General features: G+C 56.9%; 8 protein-coding genes across 8 annotated transcripts; 5 read left to right on the top strand and 3 right to left on the bottom strand.

Moving 5' to 3' along the window:
• Positions 1-1,647: 1,647 nt before the first annotated feature.
• BJ171DRAFT_528191 (uncharacterized protein) lies at positions 1,648-4,727 on the bottom strand. The gene is made up of 9 exons (XM_053112690.1): positions 4,581-4,727; positions 4,326-4,371; positions 4,152-4,200; positions 3,904-4,030; positions 3,543-3,616; positions 3,435-3,460; positions 3,181-3,356; positions 2,967-3,054; positions 1,648-2,768 (listed from the first exon to the last, which is right to left on the bottom strand). Exons 1-9 carry the CDS (start codon positions 4,674-4,676, stop codon positions 2,059-2,061), a joined length of 1,392 nt encoding a protein of 463 aa, XP_052962325.1. The 5' UTR covers positions 4,677-4,727; the 3' UTR covers positions 1,648-2,058.
• Positions 4,728-4,882: 155 nt separating this feature from the next.
• BJ171DRAFT_528189 (Glyoxalase/Bleomycin resistance protein/Dihydroxybiphenyl dioxygenase) lies at positions 4,883-6,708 on the top strand. Its single transcript, XM_053112689.1, has 8 exons — positions 4,883-4,950; positions 5,161-5,188; positions 5,269-5,366; positions 5,521-5,634; positions 5,721-5,784; positions 5,982-6,064; positions 6,141-6,272; positions 6,368-6,708. The coding sequence occupies exons 3-8, from the start codon at positions 5,271-5,273 to the stop codon at positions 6,386-6,388; spliced, it is 510 nt and encodes a 169-aa protein (XP_052962324.1). The 5' UTR covers positions 4,883-4,950; positions 5,161-5,188; positions 5,269-5,270; the 3' UTR covers positions 6,389-6,708.
• A 1,874-nt stretch (positions 6,709-8,582) lies between these two features.
• Positions 8,583-9,814, top strand: BJ171DRAFT_528165 (Sybindin-like protein). The gene is made up of 2 exons (XM_053112688.1): positions 8,583-8,887; positions 9,084-9,814. Exons 1-2 carry the CDS (start codon positions 8,643-8,645, stop codon positions 9,331-9,333), a joined length of 495 nt encoding a protein of 164 aa, XP_052962323.1. The 5' UTR covers positions 8,583-8,642; the 3' UTR covers positions 9,334-9,814.
• Positions 9,784-12,200, top strand: BJ171DRAFT_528163 (aminotransferase). The gene is made up of 4 exons (XM_053112687.1): positions 9,784-10,387; positions 10,694-10,914; positions 11,026-11,268; positions 11,413-12,200. The coding sequence occupies exons 1-4, from the start codon at positions 10,059-10,061 to the stop codon at positions 11,814-11,816; spliced, it is 1,197 nt and encodes a 398-aa protein (XP_052962322.1). The 5' UTR covers positions 9,784-10,058; the 3' UTR covers positions 11,817-12,200.
• A 363-nt stretch (positions 12,201-12,563) lies between these two features.
• On the top strand, positions 12,564-15,012 carry BJ171DRAFT_571997 (uncharacterized protein; the record flags this gene model as incomplete). The annotated part of the gene is made up of 5 exons (XM_053113695.1): positions 12,564-13,392; positions 13,498-13,778; positions 13,931-14,177; positions 14,329-14,568; positions 14,678-15,012. The coding sequence occupies 5 exons, from the start codon at positions 12,564-12,566 to the stop codon at positions 15,010-15,012; spliced, it is 1,932 nt and encodes a 643-aa protein (XP_052962321.1).
• Positions 15,013-15,596: 584 nt separating this feature from the next.
• BJ171DRAFT_603582 (major facilitator superfamily domain-containing protein) lies at positions 15,597-17,587 on the top strand (the record flags this gene model as incomplete). Its single annotated transcript, XM_053115173.1, has 4 exons — positions 15,597-15,743; positions 15,988-16,362; positions 16,460-17,057; positions 17,145-17,587. 4 exons carry the CDS (start codon positions 15,597-15,599, stop codon positions 17,558-17,560), a joined length of 1,536 nt encoding a protein of 511 aa, XP_052962320.1. The 3' UTR covers positions 17,561-17,587.
• A 1,184-nt stretch (positions 17,588-18,771) lies between these two features.
• BJ171DRAFT_587490 (uncharacterized protein) lies at positions 18,772-22,082 on the bottom strand (the record flags this gene model as incomplete). Its single annotated transcript, XM_053114428.1, has 9 exons — positions 18,772-18,797; positions 18,989-19,022; positions 19,173-19,379; positions 19,611-19,823; positions 19,950-20,072; positions 20,188-20,283; positions 20,464-20,486; positions 20,699-21,727; positions 21,857-22,082. The coding sequence occupies 9 exons, from the start codon at positions 22,080-22,082 to the stop codon at positions 18,772-18,774; spliced, it is 1,977 nt and encodes a 658-aa protein (XP_052962319.1).
• A 311-nt stretch (positions 22,083-22,393) lies between these two features.
• Positions 22,394-25,597, bottom strand: BJ171DRAFT_603579 (Gar1/Naf1 RNA binding region-domain-containing protein). Its single transcript, XM_053115172.1, has 7 exons — positions 25,451-25,597; positions 24,935-25,293; positions 24,648-24,768; positions 24,339-24,524; positions 23,976-24,179; positions 23,765-23,859; positions 22,394-23,560 (listed from the first exon to the last, which is right to left on the bottom strand). Exons 1-7 carry the CDS (start codon positions 25,556-25,558, stop codon positions 22,567-22,569), a joined length of 2,067 nt encoding a protein of 688 aa, XP_052962318.1. The 5' UTR covers positions 25,559-25,597; the 3' UTR covers positions 22,394-22,566.
• Positions 25,598-26,030: the final 433 nt, after the last annotated feature.

Raw genomic sequence — 26,030 nt, 5'->3', positions numbered from 1 at the left:
CAACCATCGTCCAAACCCTGCTCCAGCATCGGAGAGCTGCGAATCCCTCGAATCCCTCGAATCCCTCGAATCCCTCGAATCCCTCGAGCTGACACCACGGCCTTCTCATCGCGAGCCCACAGTTGATATGCCTGCTTTGGATCTCGACGACATCCCAGACACCTCGTCTCCCGCCTTGCATCGGGATGATGCCACTGATCCTGCTCCTTCTGTCCCTGAGACCGGCAATGTCGCCAACCCTGCTCCCCCGACAGCAGAGGCTGCCGAAGCCGCAGATCTCCCGGCGTCTGGCTTGAAGTGCGACAACGACAACGACAACGACAACGACAACGACAACGACAACGACAACGACAACGACAACGACAACGACAACGACAACGACAACGACAACGACAACGACAACGACAACGACAACGACAACGACAACGACAACGACAACGACAACGACAACGACAACGACAACGACAACGACCCGACTCTTTCCGAGCCAGACAATCTACCCACAGCCATCGAGGTGGCAAACGACCTCGTCGACTTGCCCGAGTGCGGCGACTGTGCTGGTTCTGCCGATAATACTGTCCCCAATGAATGCGCCGGTCTCACTGGTCCCGCCGACTCACGCCCAAATGCCGACTCACACTCGACCATCGACTCACACCCGACCATCGACTCACACTCGACCATCGACTCGACCAACCCTGATGGCTTTGCTCCCCATGATTCCGCCTGTTCTTCCGACTTGGCTCCAACTGAGCCAAAGGCTTACGACCCTGGTTTCCGTCAGACGCTGGACCCACAGCCATCCGACGACGAGGTGAGCCGGCGAACAATGCACCTGCGCCAAGCAGCGACCCACGACTGTTGCATGTGCTGTTGGATCACCATGGCATTGCCCACATGCCCCAATTCCACCACACATCGCCACATCATTGCCCTCACTGACCTTGTCTCTTGCTTCATCGACAGAGAGCATCCAGTGCCAGCGTTGTTCAGGAACATGACAAGCCGATCAAAGTTCCCAAGGCACCACGACGTTCTGCTGGTGCCCCCTCACCCTATAGCTCTATCAAGTCCAGAACCACTCCCAAGGCAGATCCAAATTCTGCTTCCTCTGTTCTTCGCAGGCGCCTCCCTGCCTGAACTTTTGGGCGGATAGTCTCTTGATGTGCTCCGCAACGACCATTGTGTATCGCGATTTCAAGGTCAGGAATTGCCCAACATCCACTCTGGTTCTTTCTCAAACTTTGATCGCTTCAACTGAGGTCACCCCAATTGATTTGACCACAGATAACATGCGATTTTCATATATTGGATCTGCTTGACTTTCAATTTCACGGCACCCACCAACGCAATCGAGAACCTCGTACTTTCTTTGATGGCTATGCCGTTTAAACATGAATACATGCGCGCTCTCCTTCATAATGGCCATAGCCCCCTCGCGCTAAGATAAAGATCGCGCACTCTCACCGTTCGTTCGACCTGTATTTCTTCGTGAACAGAAATCCCAGTTTGCACGGAGCTCTCGTACTCGTCGGATGTACTCACCGCACTCCCACCAATCCTTATTAGTGTCTCGCGGAGCATAATTCGATGTGAATGTTCATGGTGCATGATCCATGTGCCTATCTTGATCCGATTTCCACAAACACGTTGTGTCCCATTTTGGGGTGGGTGCATTCATATTCACCATCAATTATTACCCTCGAGACGAGGTGCACACATACTCGTCAGGGACTGGAGTTACAATAGCCAAATGCAGCAGAATAGTCACCGACGCGCCACCATCATGTGCATAGGCTCATTGGAGTTCTCGGTCAGGTTTTCCTTGGGCACTCTGACCTATTCATTTCGCCAACCCCTCAGTATCCCGGATCAAACCAAGAGCTGAAGGATTATCCCATGGAACCACAGTTACGAATACAAGCTACGAGTGAGCCACTTCTAGTTTTTTCACGAGGTTTTCAGTTGGCCATGAGCTCCTTCACAGAGCCCTCAGATATTCACAATCTCTGCTTTAGCATCAAGCGGTGCGACTTGTCTCAAAGCAAATTTCTTTTCTCATTCGTCATCGTCGCTGCCGTAGTCCACCAATCCCAAGCTTGCCGAAGTGGAAGATTTGGCGTCCTTGAGTGCTTTCGTATATGTTGCTGCTTTGGCGATATATTCCAGAGACGATTTTGAAAAAAGGGATGAATTGGGGGCCGAGATGGTTGTAGTCACAGCTAGTCCTGGGTGCGGGACGTTGCTGCTCTGCTCGCTGCTTTGTTCAGTGATGGCACTCGAGACAAGCTCGCTGCCTGCTGTTGCTAGAGGTTGTTGCGCATCCGGCTCCTGGAGACGGCCATCGGAATCTGATTCCTGTGATGCAAGCGGTTCCGTAACGGTTTCAGATACTTTCGGTTTCTTGGCTCCTCCGGTCTCGAGCGGCTCTGGATGGCTCTCTGCGTAGCCGTAGTAGCTATAGTATTCGTTCCAGTATTTTGCATATGCCTCCTGCGCCACAGGATCGGTTGACTGCGATGGGTCGAATGTGGTTGAGGAATAGAGCGTGGCGTGCTGACTTTGACCGTCTGCGACACCATATTTGTCGTTTGCATAATATCCTGCTTGTGGATTTCCATAGTAGCCTTGGTATGCGTAGGAGCCGGCTGGGTCGGTGTAATAGTTTCCATAATCCAGAACCGTTCCAAGCTCGCCAACTACGGGTAGGGACTCGTACATCTTGGTGGCAGCAAGTTCCTGTGCTTTGCGTTTCTTGGTTTCCTGAGCTGCGAAAGCATGCGCATACTGCAGGTGTTAGTATCGCTCAAGCATGGCAACTCTATCTGCAAAGGCGTGGATCTGTCATTCTTGGGGAGGGCTTCAATCTATGCCTGAATACGCAGCCGCGTTGAGCAGACACTACAGATACCGGCGTTGCTTTTGATATGCTCCTTCCTTTGAAAATGCAGCGAGGCCAGCCTTACCCTTGGGATTGGGGTTTTCCGAGGCCCACCGGACGTTCAAGACTTCGTTTCGGTCAAGGGCTTGGCCATACATGGCTTCTTTGGCAAACTGGGTTGGAGTGACTGCATAAGCTTTGATGGCGCACTGCAAATGATATGCCGCCCCGAGGCAATACAATTCCACGGCATGGGCCACGATACTTGCCGCACGCCAGTTCCATTAATCTCGGCTTACCTCTGCGTTGGCGACATTCTTGTACTGCACAAAGGCAACTCCCTTCTGATCCAGGCAACGCACGGACTCGAGCTCTCCCCATTCGCCAAAGTGCTTCCGAACAACATATTCCATATCCTTTGTGGCAGAGACGTGGCCGACATAGAGTGTTTTGTTTCCAGTTTCGAACGAGCCCACTGCACCGAGAAATAGATCGTTAATGGGGTCTCGAAGGTAAACTGTATCCCGGCCTAACGATGCACGCACACAATTACCTCCGCCCATGTCGTCTCGTTGTTCGCTGTGTTGAGCCACTGATTAGGCGAAATGATAATACTCTGTCTGGTTGTGCTGCTGCGATCGGTGACGGTATGCCATCCTACCGGTGTTTTTCGCGGCCGAAAGCGTCCCTGGTGGCTTCGATTCTATCCGTGTCGCCTGGGAGTCTGTGCAAGTACTGAGGTATGGTAGTGTAGACGGAACTCGATCAGCAGCGGGCTCGGACCCGGTGGACGGCCCTCGGCGGAATCGTTGACTGTCACCACTCGAGCTTGATACCCGATGATCTCGGCGTGGTATGAATGTCCTGGGCACTGGCAGTTGCTAACCCTCGACCGATCGAGTGTGTGTGCCTCGTTGGTTTGCCCAATACCCGAGTGTGCTCTGGTCCGTCGTTTCCGCCTCTGGCCTGTCCTGCCCATCCTTGCTCATGCGTTTCTCGTCAACAAGTAATCGCTGACTCACCGTGCATTCGTGGCCCCTGTGGCAGCATCCCCGGGCAAAGTGAAGACAAAACAGCGAGTCCAGGTTCGCGGCCTTGGTGTATCCGGCATCCTTTTCGATGCTGCATCTGGTGGTCGCCTTCTCGAGCCTAACAGCCGAAGGCGTGAGTCCGTTGATTCAGGAAAATCTACAGATGCTCTCCTGGAGATTTCACAAAGCAGCCATATGCCGACATGATGCAGAGAACGGCATACGGGTCCATGGCTCACCTTTGACCCCTTCCGCTGTCTCCGCTGTACCGCCCATACCAAATGTTGTCTGAGCAGGAAATGTCAAGGCAGGTTTTAGACCTCCACTCACCCCAGCACATGAACTGTTCGATGAGTAGAGTGGTTCCCATCGATGGGCGTGCGTCGATTTGCCCTCGCTCCCGGGTTCCCTACATGTCCCGGATGTCTCGTTCACAGTTCTCGTTGAGGGCTTGCTGACCTGGAGAATAGACCGGTCGAGCCCACACGGCCGCAAAACTAGATCAGAGGTCGCACATTGATAATGATGCTCAGATTCCGCAGCCTTTCTGGCGGCACGAACCAGCTTGCCAATGGTGCGCGATCGATCTGGTCTTGGGTCTCGCGCCTTGATGTGCGGCATGGACAGCAGCACCGGGGGCGAACAAAACACCAGACAGCAGCACATACCTGCTTGCGGGCTGGTCGATCTATGAACTTTAACGGATCTGGGATGCCATCCGGCTTTGGGAAGCGGGCTGCCCGCTGGCTTGCCGTGATGGACATGCTGGTGCAAGGATCTGTCGGATGCTCGGTGATGCCAGGTGATGCTCGGTGATGGGCGGTGTTGGCTGCAGATGTGTTGGGCGGTGTTGGGTTGTGGCTCAGGACGGATCCAGCCGAGACAGCCGCCCTCGACCCGGATCCAGCCGCCCGAGGACGTGTTCCGACACCAACGGAGACGCCCTCCGAGCCGCCCTGTCCAAGTCCCGCGGGCCTGCAGTCAAAAGCCGGCCTGGACAGCGACTTGGGCCGCAGGAAGCATCCTGATCACCGCGAGGTAAGCGCCTCAACATGCACGCGGGCACATGCAGGCCCACGTTGCTGCAGATGCATGTCTTATGCAGAGGGTCCACGGGCCTCGGCGAGGATTTCTCGCTTGGCGCCCGATGATTCGTCTGTCCATCATGCTGACTCACATTTATGATATATATACTTGATCAACCTCGTCGGCTCGCTCTCGATCGCTCGCCGCCAACGACCGACACAGCACCCAATCTTCCCTTCTCGATCCTCAGGTAGGCCGCCCAATGTCCGGCTTGCTTGGCTCCCCCGGCTCATGCCCAGGTGTGCCCTGCTTCTGACCCCTGTTGTCCAGCCATGCTTTCGCAGTTTACTCGCCGCATCGGAACATCTGCCGTGCGCGTTGCCATGCAAACCACCGCGGCCCGCACCTTTGTCTCGAACCCAGTGTCGGTACGTTATTTAGCGGCAGGGCGATCGATCGAGTCATTGGACTCTGCATTGAGAGCATCCCACTCTTTCGACCGCGGTCGCTGGAATCTTGGCACAATATCGATCATGAATTGACCGTGTCTCGCGGCGCCGACCATCGACTTGTATTCGCCAGTCCAAGCTGTGGTCTCTTGGAGCTCTCAACCACGTTGCCATCGCAGTGCCCGACATCGACAAGGCCACGACATTCTACCGCGATGTGATGGGTGGCAACTGCAGCGAGAAAGTGGTAAGTCTCGCTGCCATCCATCCCTGTGCTTGGCCAGCAGAGCTGCGTCGGTGCCAACTTCTGGTCCTCCACCCACCGGCATCCAGCCCCTCCCAGAGCATGGCGTCTACACTGTCTTTGTTCATCTCGGAAACACCAAAATCGAACTTCGTAAGTCTTGGGCCTGAAGCAGGCCCTGAGGGAGTGCTGGGACGCGATGCTGTGGCATGAAATGCGCTCTCGCTTGCATGTCATTGCCCGGGCTCATGCCTTCCCGTCCTCCCTTGTCCTGCGTCGCCTGTGGCCCGACGCAATTCCACTTTCTTTCCGGACCCACCCGACGATTCTGCCGTGGTTGTGGGCCTCAGTCTACCCGTTAGGCGAAAAGAGCCCAATTGAAGGATTCCTGAAGAAGAAGCCCGAGGGTGGTATCCACCATATCTGTATCGAGGTGGGTATTGCGCTCTCTGCTTGCGTGTTGTGGTTTGGGGAACACAACACTGACGAATGTCCTGACTTGCCCGTAGGTCGACGACGTCAAGGCTGCTATCGTAGATCTCAAGACCAAGGGCATTCGCTCGCTGGATCCCGAGCCCAAGATCGGTGCCCATGGCAAGCCCGTCGTCTTTTTACATCCTAAGGACTGTGGTGGCGTTCTGGTGAGCTTACTTTGACCGAATCTCGTCATGCACACATATGAAAGTACGGGCGGAATAGGAGCCTTGGTTTGACACTCTCAATAACACACTTGTAGGTCGAGCTTGAGCAGCGCTAAACGCTGGATTGCGATGCCAGCCTGGTGCCCCTGCCTGCTGTCACACCAGGAGAAAGCGAACCATCGCAGTCTCTGACGATACAGGCTGTTGCTCACCGGCGCTGAATACAGCTGGTTTTTCTTTCTTTTTTTTTTTTCTTTTCCAAGAGCACCTGGAAAGCGGTGGCTTCACTTCACTATTAATATCATCCCCTGACAACGGGAAACTCGTATTTTCAGGGGACACATGATAGCGTAGTATGCGATGGCATGCGTCTAACTATGCCATAAGAAATACATCAAATCACTTTGGCAGCCTCCGAGTGAACACCACCGGTCGCTCTCCGGTCTCCACAATCGACCTGCACACTGTGATCATGTTGCGCGCCGCATTGACGTCGCGATTCCACACTGTCCGGCAGCTGGGATTCTTGCAGCTCCTGACAAAGTGGGAATTCGCAACACTGGGCGCATCGAGTCCTTCCAACCGAACTGGCTCCAGGCACTTGGAGCACACTTGCGAGGTGTTGAACTCGTTCGTCGAGGCCACCTTGACGCTTCCATGAGGGTGATTGGGACGGCGTCGGTGGTGCTCGAATTGCTCAAAGTACCGAGCAAACCGCTGCCTCCGAGGGCTGGATGCATAGCCCTTGCCTTGTCGCCATGATGCATTGCCAAAGGCGATCACCACATCGGTCCGTATCGGGGCGTGCTTCAGGACGGCCTTGCACATCCTGTCGACGGCCACTTGGCGCCTCTTGTGGCCCATGAAGCGATGGTGACGGGCCTTCTTGCCAAGGTGGAAGTCGAGCTGCACCCGAAGCTCCGGTTGCAGGACATGGGTGAGATGGACCTTGAAAGCCTCCGAGGACGACACCTTGGGCGAGGGGGTGGTCGACATCCAGGTCTCGATGCCGAGTCGATACTTCATGGTGTTGTGCCACTTGGTGTTGGACGTATGGCCACACATTTGCTGGTAGTGGCCATTGGAGAACGAGACCACCTCGTCTTGGTGGCCCGGTGCTTGGATGACCGCCGTGAAGATGGAGCCGACTCCAGGATCGATGCCAATCCAAGTGGTCTTGTCGGGGTCTGGGTTGCCGATGTGGGCCTGGATGCGCTGCTCGGCAGTCGGAGGAGGCTCGGAGGTCTCGGTGTGATCGGTTCGAGGCAGAAACTTGACGAGACCGATGGTGCATCCAATGCCATCGGTGCTGATCTCGTAGTTGAACAGCTTCTTGTTCACGTCCCGCTCTTGGAAGAGGGAACTACGCAGCTTGAAGCAACTGCGCCAGAGACGATCCTGGTTGTTGACACCGTCATCGCCTTCTTCCTTGAGCATGTCCCAGGTGAGTCCAAGGCGCTTCTTTGGACCCAGGAGTTGCCAAAGAGTGACAGTGTCGATCTTGACATACTTGGCCCTTGCAGTGCATAGAGGAACCATCGTGCACACGGCCGGAGGAGTGTCGAGAGCGAGCTGCTTCAGTGCCCACTTGATCCTGGATGCCAGCTTGTTGATCTTGGCCTTGGTGGTGCCGAGCTCAGACTTGGCCGTGGTGAACCTCTTGTCGTCGGAGGGAATGCCTCTGGCAGTGAGCTTGTCCAGCTTGGTCTGGCGCTGCAGCTCGGTGACTCGGAGGGCGGGCATGTCGTGGTTGCTCCATTTGTGGACATTGTCGACCATCTTGTCCCGGGCGAGGATTCTCACATGGTGTGAGAGGCGATGGAGGGCCCGGAAGTGGTCCTGGTCATTGCTGTACCGAAACTTGTCCAGGATGTGGCCAAACTCGGGATAGCGGAACTCGAGATCGGCCTTGGTGGCGACTCGACCCCAAATGCTCTCCCACGCTCAATCAGTCGTGGGAAGACATCTTGTCAAGGTGAGTCTTGCCTGATAGCCAAACGATCATGTCATCTCGCTGACACACAGCCACGCTTGACTAGGTTTCCAACCAGAGAGATTCAGATGGTGGTGGTACTTGTCCGCAATCGGAGTGGAGCTTCCAACAATGATACAATTGGTCATTCCTCCACACCAATCGCCCACCACCACCGTCAATCGGCTCAAGACGATACCAAATGCCGTCAACCCACAGTGGATTCATTCCAACTTTTGCTGCGCCACAAACAATGTGACTTTCAGGTGACCGAGATGAGCAGCCGCGAGACTGGAAAGTTGATTGTGGTCCATGTCCTCGCGGGCCTCGCCCCTGGTCGAACTGCTTGCACCGCCCATCTCGTTCTGCCTGCTGACTCGCCTGCCCGCCGGCCCGCCATGACAATCTACAACATATACATCTTCGATCGAAAGTGCGCATGCATCTATTTCTCGTCGTGGAATGTAGACCCGGGGCTCAAGGGTGACAGCCAAGAGTATGACGAGATGCCGCTCAACCCCAGCAAAGCGAGAGGCACCCTCTCAGGCACACAGGAAATCGCATGGGACGAAGAGGTCAAGCTGGTGTATGGCGTTATCTTTTCGCTCCGGAACTTTGTCAGCAAGCTTAGCACAAAACAGCCGTATGTGGATCTCGTCGAGCGGCTTGCAGGGTGGCTGGCTGGAGAGACAGGGCTGTCGATCTTGCGATTCAAGGCGAGCGGGACGGGCGCCGAGCAATAAACAGTGCTCAACCGCTGCATTCACCTCCGGTTGCGGCGTTGCTATCCTGTGATCTGCGACGACGGTCTGTTGACTCTTTCTGGCCATCGACAACAGCAAGGACTGCTTCACATCGTACCGAACAAAGACCTACAAACTGCATTTTTTCGAGGCGCCAAGTGGGCTCAAGATCGTGATGAGCACCGATCCGAACATGGACACTCAGCGCGAGGCACTGCAGCTGATCTACTCAAACATTTACGTGGAGTATGTGGTCAAGAATCCTCTGCAGGGACCGGGGCCGATTCGAAATGATCTCTTCAAGCAGAAGCTGCACCAGTTTGTTCGGAGTCTGCCTGGATTCTGAGAAGGGCGTCTGTTTGCGAATACACGGCTGGTGCTGCGATGCCGCCAAAGAGGCTCGCTTTGCGTAAGAAGCAGTCGCCACCAAAAGAGCCCAAGGAGGATGCGGAAGCGTCGGTGCGCCGTCGATCTGGCCACGATGCCACGATGCCACCAGAGACGGCCAATCGCGAGAATACGCTTCGCTGCATCGCAGGACCATGGATGCATGGGCGAGATGGCCGAGATGGCCGAGGATCGCCAGGACGGGCTGGCGAACACGGCGTGGGCATCTGGTCCCGGGGCTGCCTGTTTGGGGATCGGCACAACCACTCCGAGCCGGCTTTGGTGCGCCGGACGGATGCTGCCGGCGACGATTCCTGCGCGTTCGGATGTCGCTGCCGTTGCCACTGCGACCGCCTGTTCCAGCACCGCGGGCGATGCCAGCCGACTGCTGCTGCTGCTGTTGCTCTGATGCTGCTGCTGCTGCTGCTGCTGCTGCTGCTCTGATGGCCGTTCTCGCGGTGTTGTGGGCTCGGGTTGAGCCTGAATCGACACCAGTTCAGCCAGCGCGGTTGTGACTTGCGTGACAGCCGCACAAGCCACACCGCTCCGGTCGGGAGCCAATCGTGGGTATTTAAGCCTCGCCGATCGCCGCCGTCGCGAGCTCCGTTGCTGCTCTGCCGACCAGATCGACGTTGCACCGTCCTCCTCCGCTCCCCACACAGCAGGCTCTTCGATCGCACCAGTATGTTCACGGCCAGACCCTTCGCTGCCCTTGCCCGAGCGTCGGTCGCCGCTCCGGCGTCGGCCCGACTCCGATTCTTCGCCACGGCCTCGGCCCTCAAGGACCTCTCCGCCAAGGACATCAAGATCACCCAGACCACCAAGAGCAAGGAAATGCTTCCTCTGAAGGATCTCGTCTTTGGTCACACCTTCTCGGACCACATGCTCATTGCCGAGTGGGAGGCCACCAAGGGCTGGGCCAACCCCGAGATCAAGCCCTACGGAAAGCTCTCGCTTGATCCCTCGGCCACGGTGTTCCACTATGCGATCGAGTGCTTTGAGGGCATGAAGGCGTAAGTGGCGCTTTGCTTGCTCATCACACTCACCGTCGCAGCTGTACAAGGGCCGGGCATCGAAAGGTCAACTTGTTTGCAGCGAGTAGCACTGGCTGCCAGCCGGCCGCACAACTCACTAACGAGCCCCGATCCCGATCGCTTTGCTGGAATGTGCATCGTGGCCATCGAACGGCACACGCCAACGGATTTGTCGCTGTGCAATACTGCACCTGATCCAATCACTGCAAACAATCGCGCTTGCTGGAATCAAATCTCGATCGCCGTCCTCCAAATGACTCTGTCGGCCCGTGTTCACTTCGCCAGCTACAAGGACAAGGAGGGCAAGATTCGTCTCTTCCGCCCCGACATGAACATGAACCGGCTTCTGCGTTCGTGCAAGCGTCTCACCCTCCCGGCCTTCGATAAAGATGAGCTCCTCAAGTGCATCAAGGCTCTCCTGAAGGTCGATTCCAAGTGGATCCCGGGCGAGCGTGGCTACTCCCTCTACATCCGGCCCACTGCCATTGCTACTCAGGAGTCTCTCGGTAGGCACATGTTGCATCGTGAGCTGGGTCTGCGCTTGGATCTTTACCAGACCGCCTCAGTCAGAGTGGCTCGGTACCAAGCTCCTGTGCTGACGACGGTTCTACCAACAGGTGTTGGTGCCTCCAACAAGGCCATGATCTTTGTCATCGCCTCTCCCGTCGGCCCCTACTACAAGACCGGATTTGCCGCTGTGTCCCTCTACGCCACTACCAAGTACGTCCGCGCCTGGCCCGGTGGCACGGGCGATGCCAAGATCGGCAGCAACTACGCCCCTGGCATCCGCCCTCAGATCGAGGTTGCCCAGCAGGGCTACCAGCAGAACCTGTGGCTCTTTGGCGATAACGTCACCGAAGGTGGGTAACCATGTGGCCACTCCCGAGCAGGGTGTCCTGTGGCCATTGTCGCTGCGGTGCAAGATGCCCTGTGTATATAGCCAGTGCTTTTTGGCTGCAGCACTTACTGACACGCCGATCGCGACTGCCACGATGCACAACCAGTCGGCACCATGAACTTCTTCGCCCTCTGGAAGAACGAGGCCGGTGAGACCGAGCTCATCACCCCTCCTCTCGACGGCACCATCCTTCCCGGCGTCACCCGCGACTCGATCCTGACGCTTGCGCGCGAGTGGAATCAGTTCAAGGTCACCGAGCGCCCCATCACCATGTCTGAGCTGGCCAAGGGTGTCAAGGAGGGCCGCGTTCTTGAGATGTTTGGTGCCGGTACTGCTGCCATCGTCAGTCCCATCAAGAACATCAACTACAAGGGCGAGGATCTTGCTATTCCTCTGGATCCCAAGGACCCCACCAGCCAGGCCGGCCCGTGGACCAAGAAGTTTGCCGATGTGATCATGGGCATCCAGTACGGCGAGATCCCCCACAAGTGGTCTGTTGTTGTCGATTAAATTACCACCATAACGGCTGGAGCATGAAAAACTTTGCTATCTTCGATTCTGGTGCCAGCAGGCAGGCGTGCTTTGTGGCCGCAAGCCTCCTCACTTGGGCCCCTGGCTGCGCTCTTGGTTGCTCTGCTTGCTCCTCTTTGTCTGCCTCCTCTACCCACTTTGGGAACCCTCGATCATTTCGGCACGGTGGCAATACATGATGCCTTGTACGACCCCAGCCGTTCAGTCCAATGAATCGGCATTTGACCGCTGGCAATCGACCAGCCATGTCGAGGGATCACTTCGGTGGGGTACTGGATTTGGTGGCCTAGTAATCCTGGAAACGCCTGAGTTGAATTGCAGTCGACACCACCCCGATTTGTATCGAGGTCAAGCATACAGCATAATCTTGATTACAGCCTCTCAGGCACCGTAGTTACTGAACCAGACGACTCGTGGTTGGCTCTGGAGTGAAGGGTTGGATTCGGGACGGTGGTGTGCTGAATCGCCACCTTTGCTCCACATCGCGATCTGATCAACTGAGTATCCGGCCTCAGGGTGCCCGCCGGACAGCCTAGCTATTGCTTATCACTGCGTTACCACATCGATGTTATCCACTTCCATGGGAAGAGGGTACTTTCGGGCTGTTTTGGCTGTTTTGGCTGTTTTGGCGGGCAACTCGCCCTGTGGCAAGCCTTTGGCTGTCGCCGCAACTGTGCACGCCGTGGCTTGACCGTCGACTCGGTCACCTCTCTTGTCTCGGAGCGAATGGAGTCTTATTCTTACGAGGAGGATGAGTTCGAGGCTCCGGACAGCCCCATAGCCTCTCAATGCAGTGCCCCGGTCGCGATCGAGGACGGAGGTCTGGCTTTCGGCCGCAGAGATCGCGAGTATCGCAGTGACCATTGGGACCACAGCGACATCGAGGAACACGGCGACTTTGAAGACCACGGCGATTTTGAAGACCCCGTCATCGTTAGGAGTTCGTCGGTGCAACTTCTCGAATCCGACCCCGACGTCTCTGCCACCCAAAAATCAGTTGGCACACCGCTGGAGCCCGAGCGTGATGCTTTTCCGACACATGCAGATCCGCCAGGCGCGTCGCCCATGAGCCCCCCAGTTGATCCTACGGCACTGGCTCATTCAGGGCACAGCACCTTGCAGGGCGACTCGATGCCGGCCAGGATTCCAGTCAAGCGGAGTCTGGTTCGGGGATGGTCCACGAGCAGCCTTCAGACAGAGCCGCCGCCTCCTGTTCCAGATGACAATGAGCGCAGGTCGATGAACTTTCCCGCGCATCCACCTGAGTCCGCACTACTTTCACCCGATTCAAGCTCGGGCGACGACATAGTCATCCACAACCGAGCCTGGGCTCGGCATCCGAATGTTCGGCGACACCTCCACCGTCCGAATCGTCTCCTTCACAACTCCGAATCTGAGCTTGGAAATGCCGTCCAAGATCAAACTTCCCAGCATCGCAATCCAACAAGCGACCAACCCGAGGACTCTGATGCGCTGCTGTTCACTCGGAGGAACCACAGAATATCTGGACTTGCCGCCTCGCCAAGCCCCTCGATATCACCCAGCACCCGTTCCTGTGAGTCCGACGACTCCCCAGCACACCACAACGCTCACATCTTGGCTCGTCTCCCCGCGCAGCCGACCATCAACACATCCATCACCAACGCTGCAGCTACTACAGGTCCAACCCAGCCAGCCGCAGCTCGGTCCTCAGAAAGCAGGGCCAATGGGGCCTTGGAAAGAATAAGACGGATTCGTATTCCCGTGGCTTCTTCCCATGAAGCCGCCGACGGGACCGACCTCCAAACGGTTGCTGCGGCGCCGCGCACCAAGTCCCAACCTCATCTCAGCCGTCCTCCGTGGAGGCCATCTAACATCAACTGTGCCACTTACCATGACCCGGCAACGCTCACCAGCAGAAAAAAACCGGCGTCAGTCCCCCGCGTCACCCAATTTCAAAAGGTATTTGCTATAGGGCGTAGAGCTGCAGCAGGGCAGCAGCGAGTCGCAGGATAGACCCGGCTGGAGGAGCCAAGAGCAAAACACATGCACAGTTGCGACCACCGCGCTCGAAAGGGAGATTAAATAGATACCCCCTCTGCTTTTTTTTTTAGCTGAATGTCAAGCGTCGACCGGCATTTGCTGTTCCCTCCGGCTCGGTCCTGGGGAACGCTGAAAGGCTCAAGCAGGCCCACGACCGTCGATGCATGGTGCTCTCAGCCAAAGACCATCCGCCATTTCAGTCGCAGGTGATGCATCAGTACAACCTTCGAGCAGCCTCGAGAAGGAGACAAGTAGTCAGCCAACTGCAGCACCGATACAGCCAGCGAACCAAGATTACCTCTCGCACCCGGATGGATCGTAAGTTGCACGCTGCTCCTGCTCCTGCTCCTCTGGATCCAATTGGACGATGTGCAGTAGCCATTACCGGCGGTGACCGCAGCAGCCACCTCAGCTTATCCATCTCGAGAGAGTTTCCCGACGGTCGCTAATCCAGTTTGTGTTGTCCCAGCCAAGTTCCTGGTTCGCCGTTCGCCATGGACAACACAAAAGTCAGGTTTTGTCTCAGAGCAGAGCGTTGCGGTGTGGAACAAATCCAGCCGGCTCATGGGCCGCGTTGCTCCTGCACAAGCACCAAGGATGCCTCAGATGCACCATCCTGATGATCGGCCGGAACCAAAGTCCTCAACGCCAGCCGCTCTGCGTCGGGAAGTCGCTGATGATCCTGTTTCGGAGCTCGAGCATCGGTTAGGTAAGCACGCCCATTCTTCTTGATCGAGACTCGAAGAGCTGCTGTGACCTGCTATCACCACTGCAGGGACTACTCCTCACCAGAGTTGCGCCTCGTGTATGTTTTATAGTGAACCTTCGGTGCACGGTCGAGACAAGCGCTGCTTCTGGGACTCGGGCCTTTGTTCGCCAGTGTATCGAGCTCTCTAGATTCTGGATTAAACAGGACAACTATCGCGAGGCACTCTCAATGCTGTTGAGAGGTAGGGAGGCCGTCCAGCGGTCACTGAACGACAAAGCCCCCACGGCTACAACGGGTGGAATCGATGAGAAGAATCCGCTGGCTGCTTTGGACGAGTCGATTCGGATGGATGCGATTCTGAATAAGCTTATCAATATACTGGTCCACGTTCGGCTATTGGGAGTCAAAGAGAACGTTCGGAAGCTCAAGCTGCGAACGACTTGATTCGACAGCCGGCGTCTTCGGACGACGGCTCATCCAAAATGAAACTGGACAGCTATTTGTATATCTTGTAATTGGGAATACACATCAATCCATCACTCATACCAGCTCTGGATTGCTGCTCTACGGTGCAGCCGATTGATCTACAGAGCTCTATTCGACATCAGCTGCCATTCAATCTGGAAGGTTATTGTGGGAGACCAGGTCATCGCAGACTGTACTGTCAAAATGGAAACGGGTGCCCCCGTTTTGTATCATCCACTGCGATATCGCGAGCGTGGGAACGGCACCGCCATGACCCCTTTCGTCTGTCCGGATGCTCCGGATCGCGGATTGCTGAAAGTCCGGCTGGCTGGCTGGCTATCGGCCAGCACCGCGCCGTCTCCGAGTGTCCGGTTCTGATATTCTGGGCCTGTTGGTCTTCAAAAGCTGCCCAGGTTCGCTTGTGGCACTTGTCTCTCACCTCATCGACTCTTCAAATGCCTCAGACGACCGCCTCGCCATCAAGGGGCCTCGCTGAGCCTCTCGCTTCGCGATCCACAAGCACCTCCACCCTCCAGCCGCAGAGATGGTGGCAGAAGCCCCGAATGAAGACCCTGGTGCCTGCCGTCGTTGTCCACATCCTTGCCACAGGCATGCTGACGATCCCGCTCCAGTTCTTCATCCTGAGAGTCATCTGCTCCGCAACCAGAGATAGCAACGGCGATGCTGACTGCAGCTCGCCGGAAGTTCAGGTATGCTATCGCCGAGTATGTCCCAACCCCGTCTCGCACGGGCTGGATGCGCTTGGATTGTCGGCGCTGGTCTTCACCACCAGAGGGCCGACCGATGGCTGCGATCATGCTGGTTGACATCATGCTTGACGGCCGGCCTTATGGGTAACCCACTGAGTACTCCATGTCGACTTTGTAATGACCTGGTGACAACCCTCGGCTCGCGGCACTGCCCGCACCCCCATCCTTGCTTCGAATATCCAAGTCTATCGTCGCAAGGTGGACAACCATGTTGTCGCTCTCTATGGCAATCCCGGGGCTGTTCGCCGTTCCAGTTGTTGGCGCACTTTCAGATCGCATTGGCCGCAAACCCGTCATGATGCTGCCGATGGTTGGCACGCTCATGGGAACAGTTACTCTGGTTATCATCGGGCACTACAACCTCAGCCTGTGGCCCTTGGTGCTGATCCGACTGCTGGGCGGGTTCCTCGGGACCTATGGCCTCTTGACCATGACCGCCCACGCATACATCGCCGATGTGTCGCCACCGGAGTCCAGGACTCGGAAGTTTGCAATCCTGGAGGCCTTCACCATTGTCGGGTTCATGTTTGCGCCACTGCTAGGGGGATATCTTGGCCAGGTATGCAAGTTTGCAAAGTGTTTGCCGGGTGGGCTGGCAGTGACTGCTCTGTGGGGGATCGCAAGATATCAGTTTCTCAATTCCCTGTTGATTGCAGATCAGCACCATGGACGTCTTTTACCTGTCCGGCATCATGCATATCATACTGCTGGTGTATGTAGTGCTTGTTCTTCCCGAGTCCTTCAAGGATCCGAGGCAGCGACTTGCGCACTCGGGCGGCTCGGTCTCGGAGACATCTGTTCTTATTCCCAGCGAGGTTCTCGTAGCAACCGCAACATCCAATGTCCGCCATGCTTCGCAATCCGGATCGCTTCTGGATAGCCTTCGCGAGTTTGTCCAGTCGCTGGCCAGCGTAGTGGAGGAGATTGCGACGAACGGCAAGTCCTCCATGCTCCTGATCCTCGTGGCGATCCTTTTCTTCTCCATGTCGGTCTCTGGAACAACCACCGCTCTGCTGATATACACCAACTACCGGTTCGGGTGGAGTTCGCTCCAGATAGCCGAGTTTCTCTTCTTCCGGTCTTCGCTGCGAGCCTTCAGCGTCAGCTTCGTGTTGCCTCTGGTCCTGCGAGGAATCGAGCACATTTGTCGTATCCGATCTGCCGAACTATTGATCGTCAAGATTGCCCTCCTGATCAGCTCGCTGGCGCATGTCATCCTCTTTGCAACCACCAATGAATGGGTGTTCTGCAGTGGTAAGCAATCGACTAGCACAGAGTATATCCCACGAGGCGCCCGGAAGACCCAAGTCCGACTCTGTTACTGAGATTCGGCTCCGTCAGTCCTCATCTTTGACAGCGTCTCGGTCCTAGCGCTGCCCATCACAAAGTCACTACTCTCCCGCAACCTGTCAAGCCACATTCAAGGACGACTGTTCTCTCTCGTGACCCTCATCGAGCAAGCCTCATACATCTGCTCTATCGTTCTCTTCGGCATCGTCTATACCGCCGCCGTGGGCACTTCTCCAAGCCTGATTTTTCTCGTGGATAGTCTGTTCCGCTTCGCGGCGGTTGTGATGCTGCTCTTCTCAGCACCGCAGCGTCGGCAGTTTGGCGAAGCGCTGGACGAGGAGGATCCAGATGTTATCGGAGAGGGGCGCCCTGCGGGCATGCCGCTGCCGCTGGAACATTTTATTGCCGCCCATATTGAAACGGGAGACTGCGACATGTGGATGGCCTGGGCGACTTTTGTGGGTTGAGTACAGCGTGTTGAAATAACAATGGGACACATCACATCCGGTCAAGTGGGTCAAACCATTTCCCTGTGAGGGAGATGCATGGAGTGAGTGGGCACGACAGGGACCAGCGAGCCGCTGCAGATGCAGCCACTGCAAGTCAGAGCAAGAAGACATACCTGGGATGAGGGAGGATGATGCAGGGTAAAGAGCGATATCGCTGGTTTGGGTACCGATCAAAGCCGCTCAACCAGATCGATCAGCATCAACCGATCCACAAGCCATCCGTGTGTGAAAGTTCGTAGCATCCGGTTGTGTTTGTAGACACGTGGTGGACATGCATGTATTCAGGATCCAGAAATGACCAATGTCCTCAAAGACAATGCAGGTTCTTTCATTTGGTGGGTACGGTGAGACAAGTGGAAACAGAGCTGGACGGGAACCAGAGTCACAGACCCCCCCCCCTGAGTATTGTCGGCCGCCTCTGTGATGGGCACAACAGCTCACATGGCGACACCGGCGCCTGGACAGCGATTCCATGCCAGGGGCCAACCGCTGATCGCCGAGCCCGCGGCTGAAAACGATGCGAAAGTTGGACACGAGGAGAGGCCCTCTCGACCTCAGCTTTCGCCGTGAACATGGAAACTAGCGAAGGGGGGGGGAGGGCAGTACAAAGTCAGACAATCGAGCCAGACAGCCACAGTCGCTACGACCGAATGCGGGCGAGTAAAACATGCGTCGGCCTTGGGATCAGACAATGTCCACACTCGACTCACCAGTTCGAACATATGCGCTTTTGATCTCGCGTAAAGCTGCAGCCGCATCTGCGGCAGTTACTGCTGTCCGAGATGTCGATCAAAGGCTTGATTCCAGGCTTTCTTTCTCGCCCTTCGCGGGTGACTGAGCGCGAGCGTTGCTGAGGGGGCTCGGAGCCCTGCTCCTCACGCCGCCTTCTTTCTCGGCGCTTGCGCTCCGCCCGTTCAGCTTCAGACTCGCCATTACGGCGTCCAGGCGCATCAGAGTACTCGCCTTCCCTGCCCCGCGACTGCTCTCCTGGTCGAATCTTGGGCGATCCTCGCGCCCGGCGATGGGCCCGCTCCTCGGACTCTGAAAGCCCACTATCCGCCTGGGGGCGAGGTTTCGAAGAGCTGTGTGGTGTATCCTGGTGCGGGTATCCAGATTCGTCAAAGGCCAACAGCGGTTTTCCTATTGCTCGTTCGCCACCGGCCGGCGCGCTATCCTTCCATCGCGAAGGGCTCTTCTGAAGTGAGCAAAAGATGGACCCGCATCAGTGACCACGTCAGCCGAAACTAGAGTCTCAACACAGATCCTGTCAAATCATAAGTGAATGCGGAGGTGTATCCCGAGTATGCAACCAGGGAGTAGCTGCAACGCGCCAAGAGCGGATGGGTTCTGCTGAGGGCAAGTGTTCCAAAGCTCTACTGACCATACGATCGAAGGCTCCTCTTCCGTAAGGAGACGAAGTCTGGAACAAACGGTGCAAGATATCTGTTAGCCATCACGTAGGCCAGCTCTTCGTACTCACCGACATGATATGTAAACGGGTGGTCGTGTGACTGACGCAGAGCCGCTAGACAGAGCCCGCCTCGCGACAAATGCAAAATACACCCGCTACCTCTTCAGCGCGATCGCGACGGGACATTCGATGATCGGGGAGGCCTGCGTTGGCGACATGGCCTGAAGAATGGGTCCCAGAGAGGATTGGGTTCGGTTTCAGGACGTCTTCCTTCTGGAACTTGCGCAGCCGTCGCTCATATGCCTGTGGGGGAATGCCTGACAGATTGTCGAATAGCTCCGGGTTGTCGCTGAATGTCTTTTCACTCTGGAGAATATGAAGCAGCGTGCAGAACATGAAGAACGGAGCGCGAGACGGGGGGTATAAGCGATCGAATACGGAGTCTAGTGAGCGGCACGCACCAGCCAGCCAGCCGGTGCAAGACGATTCGCGGGCCTGCTTGTAGCCCCGTCGCTGGGGTACATGTCCGGTTCAGCAAACACCATCAAGCGATCCATGGTCTCTAATGCGGTCGCCAGACCCGAAGGTTGGGCATACCTGCGCGATCCGAAGCGACATGACCCAGTCGAAGAGCCGATCTTCGCGGTCGACGCAGACAAACTTGATATAGTCGTCTTTGTTTTCAAAGAAAGATATGGATGACGTGGACTTGAGGGCAAAGCAAAAGTTTGTTGGTGCGCGGTTGCGCTTCTTGCAGAGCGTGTACACATCGAAGGCACCCAAGCTGCAGAGGAATACTTGGGAGCCGGACTATGACCAACGGGCAGAGAAGGCATGTTTTAGCACATGTCTTGGACATGATCAAGACACGACCAAGATATGGGCGAGTCTCGGCAGCGTTAGCTTTCTTCTCGGCCGCGCGGGTGTTGGTCTCACCTCCCCGTCCTTAAAGTAGCTCACGCCACCATCCTTAAGCGATAGGAAGCGCCGCTGCCATTTTCCAGGCTTGATTTCCAGATGGACCCAGCCTTGCACTTTGGGATAGCGGCCAATGATGGACTGCATAGGCAACCGAGCGGAGTGTCAGTCGAAAGGCGGTCCTCTGCACACCAAATATCGATTCGTGTGCCATGAAACGGCGACAGCGTCACATGGCTCGCAAAAATAGGCGCACCTCAGGCAGCAGGGTATCTCGAAGGCCATACACCTTCAAGACAATGGCGTTCACCGAGTTGGACGAGTCCCATGATGACACGACATCCGAAACAATCTGTAACCAGTCGAAAAAGCCGACAAGTCCGGCCAGGAGTAAGTATGACGGTAAGTACTGCTGGAAGGGTCAATATGTAGCACCGCATCGCCCGATGGCAGACGGCGCCGATGGACAAAGGCGTTGCCGCAATACACGAGAGCGAGATGTGGTCGTGTGGCGTGAACGGAGGCTGCTCACCTCCCAATCTCGAAGCGGTCGTTCTGGAAGAGCAAGAATGTGAGCTCAGGCGATACACATGCAGTCGGCTTACGAAGAATCACCACTGGCCGAGCTTCATCGCTTGCACACGAGAAGCGGTCGCCATGGGCATTGTCCTTCTGGACATTGTCACTCACAGCGGCAGCTTGGGACCCGCACCGACATCCATTGCAATCTCCCGCATCAAGACAAGCGCATGGCGAAGCCTACATACCCACACCAAAGTCGTTGCATATCTCGAACAGAGTCCACCCTAGCAGCGGATCCAGGTTAGAGCGCACTACAAGATCGCTCGTTACTTGCACCGAGTTCATCTGTGGAGTCAGGACCATCATGGTAAAGGTGGAAGCATCCTGGATGTACACGCGGGCGGTGATTTTCTTGCCGTTGGCCTGGTTATCGTACGGGCTGGGATACTCGGTGGCGCGGCGGTGGGGGACGGTGTCTACTGCTGGATCATGCAGCGATCGGTTGTGACCGGAATGAGGGTTCGCCGATGGAGCCGCATGCGGCTGTCGTGGAGAGGAATCGGGCATCTTGGGACTCGGGAGGTTTGCGGCCGAGGCTGTTGGAGTTCGCTTCAGTTGCTGGCTAGGTTGCAGCTTGGGTGAGGCTGAATCTGGTGGCAAGCTGACGGCGGGCATTTGTTCCTGAAGCTGAAGCCGGGTCAGGGCCAAGGGTAAATTGTCGTCTGGGTTGATGAGCCGCGATGTGCGTTTGGTCTTTTTCATATATTTCTCGAGGCGGACCTCGGCCTTGATGCTGGTGAACTCGGAGGGGGCCCGGGCTCCGTCTCCAAGCATGCCCAGAGGCACATCGTCATCGCCGTCGTCCGAGGAAACGGCGCCACTTTTACCCTTGCGCTGTTCGTTGCGTGGATCGATACGATCGCTGTTTGTGCCTGGACCGGCAGCAGTGCGCTCCTCCTCATCATCGGCAGAGAAGGTATGATCATGCGGGTCGTCGCTGTCGCTGTCGGAGAGTATGCGAGTGTCGGTCTCGTGCGAAGGCGTTGGGATGTGGTGGATGACATTGTCGAAGCGCAGGCTTCGGACGGGCTTTGGCGAGACAATGGGACTGCTGACTGTTTCGGGAAGATCGCTCGAGTAAGAAGAGTCGGCGAGGCCGAGGTTGGTGTCGATGTCAAGCTCGGGGAGGTCCATCTCGAGTTTGGGAGACATGCCGGGCAGAACGCCAACGGACGGTTTGGGTGACATGCCTGGCGAGAGAGCCGCATCGGCGGCTGCGGCGTGAGAGAAGGGTGGTGCGGAAGCGAGGAGCAAGCTGTCAGCGGTGGAGGGAAAGCTGTCTGTGGTGGAAAGCAGATGTGGAAGCGGTGGCCCAGCATGCCGATTGAGACCGAGCCAGTTACCTCGAGGAGCTCGGATCTTCTTCTTGAGGCCGAACATTGAATTGGGGGGGGTGCCGTCAGCGAGCTCGGCAGCGGAGTGACGCAGAGGGGAGAAAGCGGGTGGCAAACGACGACGGTGAGCAGGAAGCACGGATGGAAGGCCAAAGCACAGGCCGATGGCAGCGACGATGGCGATGGCGGTGACGATGACGATGGCGATGGCGATGGCGATGGCGAGTGGCGGCATGGTTGTGCGGGCCGTGACACAGCGCCCGACAAGGGGTTGTATCTGCCGTCGCACACGCTGTTTCTGTGGCCCGGGCTCTGCAGCACAGCCACGGTCGCCAAAGCAACCCTCGCGGTGACACGGTTGTGGTCGCACAGGCGCGCCCAGCCGCTGCCGGCCACTGTCGCTGTGCGGGCGATCAAGGACTGCCAAGGCGGTTGCTATGGGTTGTGCTGATCGGCCAACTGGTTGAATGGCGTCGATCGGTCGATGGCACAGCACAGACCAGACGCCCAAGAGTCGGAAGAGTGCAAAGTATTTATACATTGTATCCGGGCGGCAGACCGCATTCTATCCAGGCCGCAATCCTGCACCCTGGGATCAGGCGACATGCCGCACAGCCGTGCCCACAACCAGACGACAGTCCCGCCCGAGATGCGGGTCATGACTCCGTGAGAGACGGGCCTGCTTCGGTCCAGAGCAACTGTATTGCATGGCGAGGGGGCTACTGCGGCCGGAATTGCCGCTGGAAATGCTGTTGTTGGAGCTGCATGATGGCGTTTTGCTGGTAATCCGAGCCCGGACCCTGTGATCCTTGGCCAGAGCCTGGAAGCACGCCGCCGCCATGCGCCAGCCCGGCGCCGTTTCCGTATGGCTGCGATCCAGGGCCTGCGAGCGCGGGTGGTGGGTTCGCGGCGCCAGGATGGCCTTGGCTCGGCCCAAAGCCATAAGGCATCCCAACCGGCGCAGGCGAAGGGAGCAGCATACCGGGCTGCATCGAGAGCCCGGCACTCCGAATCAGGGTCTGAAGCTGGTTTTGCTGGAGGGTCGACAGGAGACTGGCTACCTGCAGCAAGTTGAAGTTGCTCTGGGCAGTCTCAGCAATGGCAGGCATGCCCATTGCCGGCATTTGACCGAGCGACGGGGCGCCATGTCCAGCGCCTCCAGGCATGGGTTGTGCTGTCCCGACAGAGCTCGGAGGGTACATCCCATAGCCCAGCATGCCCGGCCCTTGGTGAACCTCGTGGCCTGCAGCCCCCGGAAAGTGCCGCGCATTGTGGCGAGGGTGGTGGTGGGTGCCGCCAAACTGGTCTTGGGGCAGACTTGATCCATCAAACTCGTAGTCAGCTCGCAGAGGGCGGCTCTCTTGATAGTAGCTGCGTTGCCCGTGGCCGAGGTGACCGCGGGTGCCTCGGCCTCGCCCTCGACCTCGCTCTACTCGAGACCCGGGTTCGTCGTCGTTGAGCGCTGCCGAGGGCTCGGCTCTGCGATTGCTGTGCCGAGGTGGACCGCCTCGCGAGCGTGGCTCATCGTGCGAACCACCCCGAGTGCCGCGGCCTCGCAGAGCTCCCCGAGAGCCTGGAGCGCCGAATCCATCTCTTGGAGGCCCCTGAAGCCGCATGGCGGCTCGGTCGCTTTCGCCAACCGATCCATCGCGTGCTGGCGGCAACGGTCGAGAGGGCAGCGGTCGGCTCAGAAGTTGATACGGTTCACCGTCACTTGAAACAGACAATGTGTGAACGTTGTCAGGGAGACGCTGTGAGGGCCAGCAGCACCGGGGGTATATCACATACACAAGTGCCATATGTCATGGGATGCAATCTTCCACAATGCAATCCGGCCCACAGCGGCCCTCCACAGCGGCCCTCCACAGCGGCCCTCCACAGCGGCCCTCCACAGCGAACGCAACTCGAGCAACGCACCTTGAGGCCGCTACCTCTGTCTTGGTATCCAGTTTTTTCTTCTTCTGGAGGCGCCTATACTCCATTTCCTCTTCGTCATCGGAAAATTCCCGCTCCTAGTTGATGTGGCGATAGTTCAAGCATTGCGATTAGAGCGGTGGCGATCCGGGGTAGCATCGACGGGTGGCAGCCATGGAACCACGCATGATGCTTGGTTCAAGACCGGGCTTACATCGTCGCCGACTTCTTCATCAAAGATATTCGAAGCATCCGAGCCCTTCATCTTCGTCAGTACTTGCGTAAAGACATAATGCACGAGGTCAGGCACACAGAAGACACTCTGACCGACTTTAATACGCTCTCGATCGATATCCAGTGCGCTGTTGAATCGGATCGAGTACATTGGTCGTGCGACTGGACCGAACGTGTCAAAGACCTGTGGAGTTTTGGAGACATGATCGCAGGCAGCGGTCAGAGGCACATCGGTACTGTGTCCAGATATGAGGCGCTTGTTTCTGTACTCCTTTGCCCCCTCGGTCGCAGTCGCATAATATCCAGGGTGTCCGATCGGCGACATTGACGCAGGGTACGATACCTTGCCAAGCACGGAGCGATCTTCGAGAAGGAGGACAGATCCCATGTCCAGCACCTGGATGTCACCAGACGCCTGTGCCTCGACCACAACGAGATCATCGACTATGGCATAGACCATGCCGACCGGAACGAGCGGCAAATCAGCGGGCACGGAGATATGCGAAAGATCCTCCACCGGAGGTAGCTTCTATCGACACCCAAATGTACGGTCCACGCAGTGTTGTCAGCACGGGCCATCGGACTCATAGCTTCTGATACTCCAGCAAAGTCTTGGGCCACAGCGAAGGAGTTGAGGATCGGCGGCTCTTACCTCGAGCTCGTTCTTGGTTCGGAGAATTCCTCCCGATCTTCCGTGCTCGTCCTCATCACCGGCAATGAGGATTTTTTCACGCTCAGCCAGCGTAAGCCGGGACGACGGCAATTCATCCTCTCTGTCGATCGGTGAGAACATGGGCTGGTCAGCCTGGCTCGGCCACGGACAGAGTCGCTCCCGGTCAATCGCTTGCGGGGTTTTGTCGGACCAGAGCACCACCCAAACCAACAAAAGAGCAATCCCCCCAACAGTATCAAGCTGCGTATGGTTTCTGGATAACGCACCCTTCGCTGCTGGCAGAGCTCCCATCATCCATTTGGTCCTCCACGGCTCCAAAGTCAAAGTCACTCGAGTCTCCTGAGCTTGAGCCAGCTTCGGCTTCGGAGTCATTTCCGGACACGATTCTCTCGTCCTCGCGATCGCCGGCTGGATTCGGCAATGCTCCTGTCACTTGGAACCCGGGATCAGGGAGGGCAGTCTGGACTTTGAGATCAGGGTCGAGCACGTTAGGGCGAGTCGTATCGAATCCTTCGGTGTGGTCCTCTTCGGAGATGCCGGCATATGGCCGCGTTCGGTAGTCCGAGTTTCCCTTGCGGTCTATGATGGCCATTGGAAGCAGGTCCGCTGCTTCGGCAGACTCGGACTGGCACCGATTGCGAGCAGCGTGGCCAGGGTTAGCGATCAGCTTTCCGACACACCCATCACGAGTCGCCGAATGCTAAAGCGGCATCGGGGAGCGGATTGACTGGCGATCGGGACGGTTGTGTTGCGACCCGACATGCATGCAATGTGCTGCTTACACCCGATCCGGCGTCGGCGTCGGCGTCGGCGTCGGCGTCGGCGGCGATATGCTCTTGCTCGTCAAACTCGCCCTCTTCCATCGGACCAGAATCCTTGGATGTGTCCATGGTGGTGGCGCGGCTGGATCGTCAGGTCGTGGTCTTGACCAAAAGCCGGCTCGGCTGCTCCGGAACAGCATTGGTCAACGGCAACACCGTTCCCAGCAGCAAAAAAAAAAAATCTGACGTCAGCAGACGGAGTTTGAAACGAGTCACCCCGGATTTTGGTCAATGGTGAGTGTTATCACCCAAGACATCGCACGCTGGCCATGACCATTCGGTGATGTGTTTCTGGATCTTAATCAAGGAGGCTTTCTCGCTCATATGGCTCCCTGCAAACGAAAGACATCTCCAAGGCGACGGCGATTCAAGCGACTCGATCTCCAGGTGTGCTCACAGTGCCGAGAAGCCATGGAGCTCTCCAGAGGGTCGAGTGATGCATCCACTCGATGTGCGAGTGTGGTGCATCCACTCGATGTGTGAGTGTGGTGCATCACACTCGCACATCAACACAGGGGGTCGACCGAGTGTGTTCAAGGCC

This window comes from Polychytrium aggregatum (genome assembly GCF_025602895.1).
Source record: "Polychytrium aggregatum strain JEL109 chromosome Unknown BJ171scaffold_65, whole genome shotgun sequence".
Lineage (NCBI taxonomy): Eukaryota > Fungi > Chytridiomycota > Chytridiomycetes > Polychytriales > Polychytrium > Polychytrium aggregatum.
The sequence above is the reverse complement of the archived record's forward strand: the minus strand, read 5'-3'. Positions and strand labels throughout refer to the sequence as shown.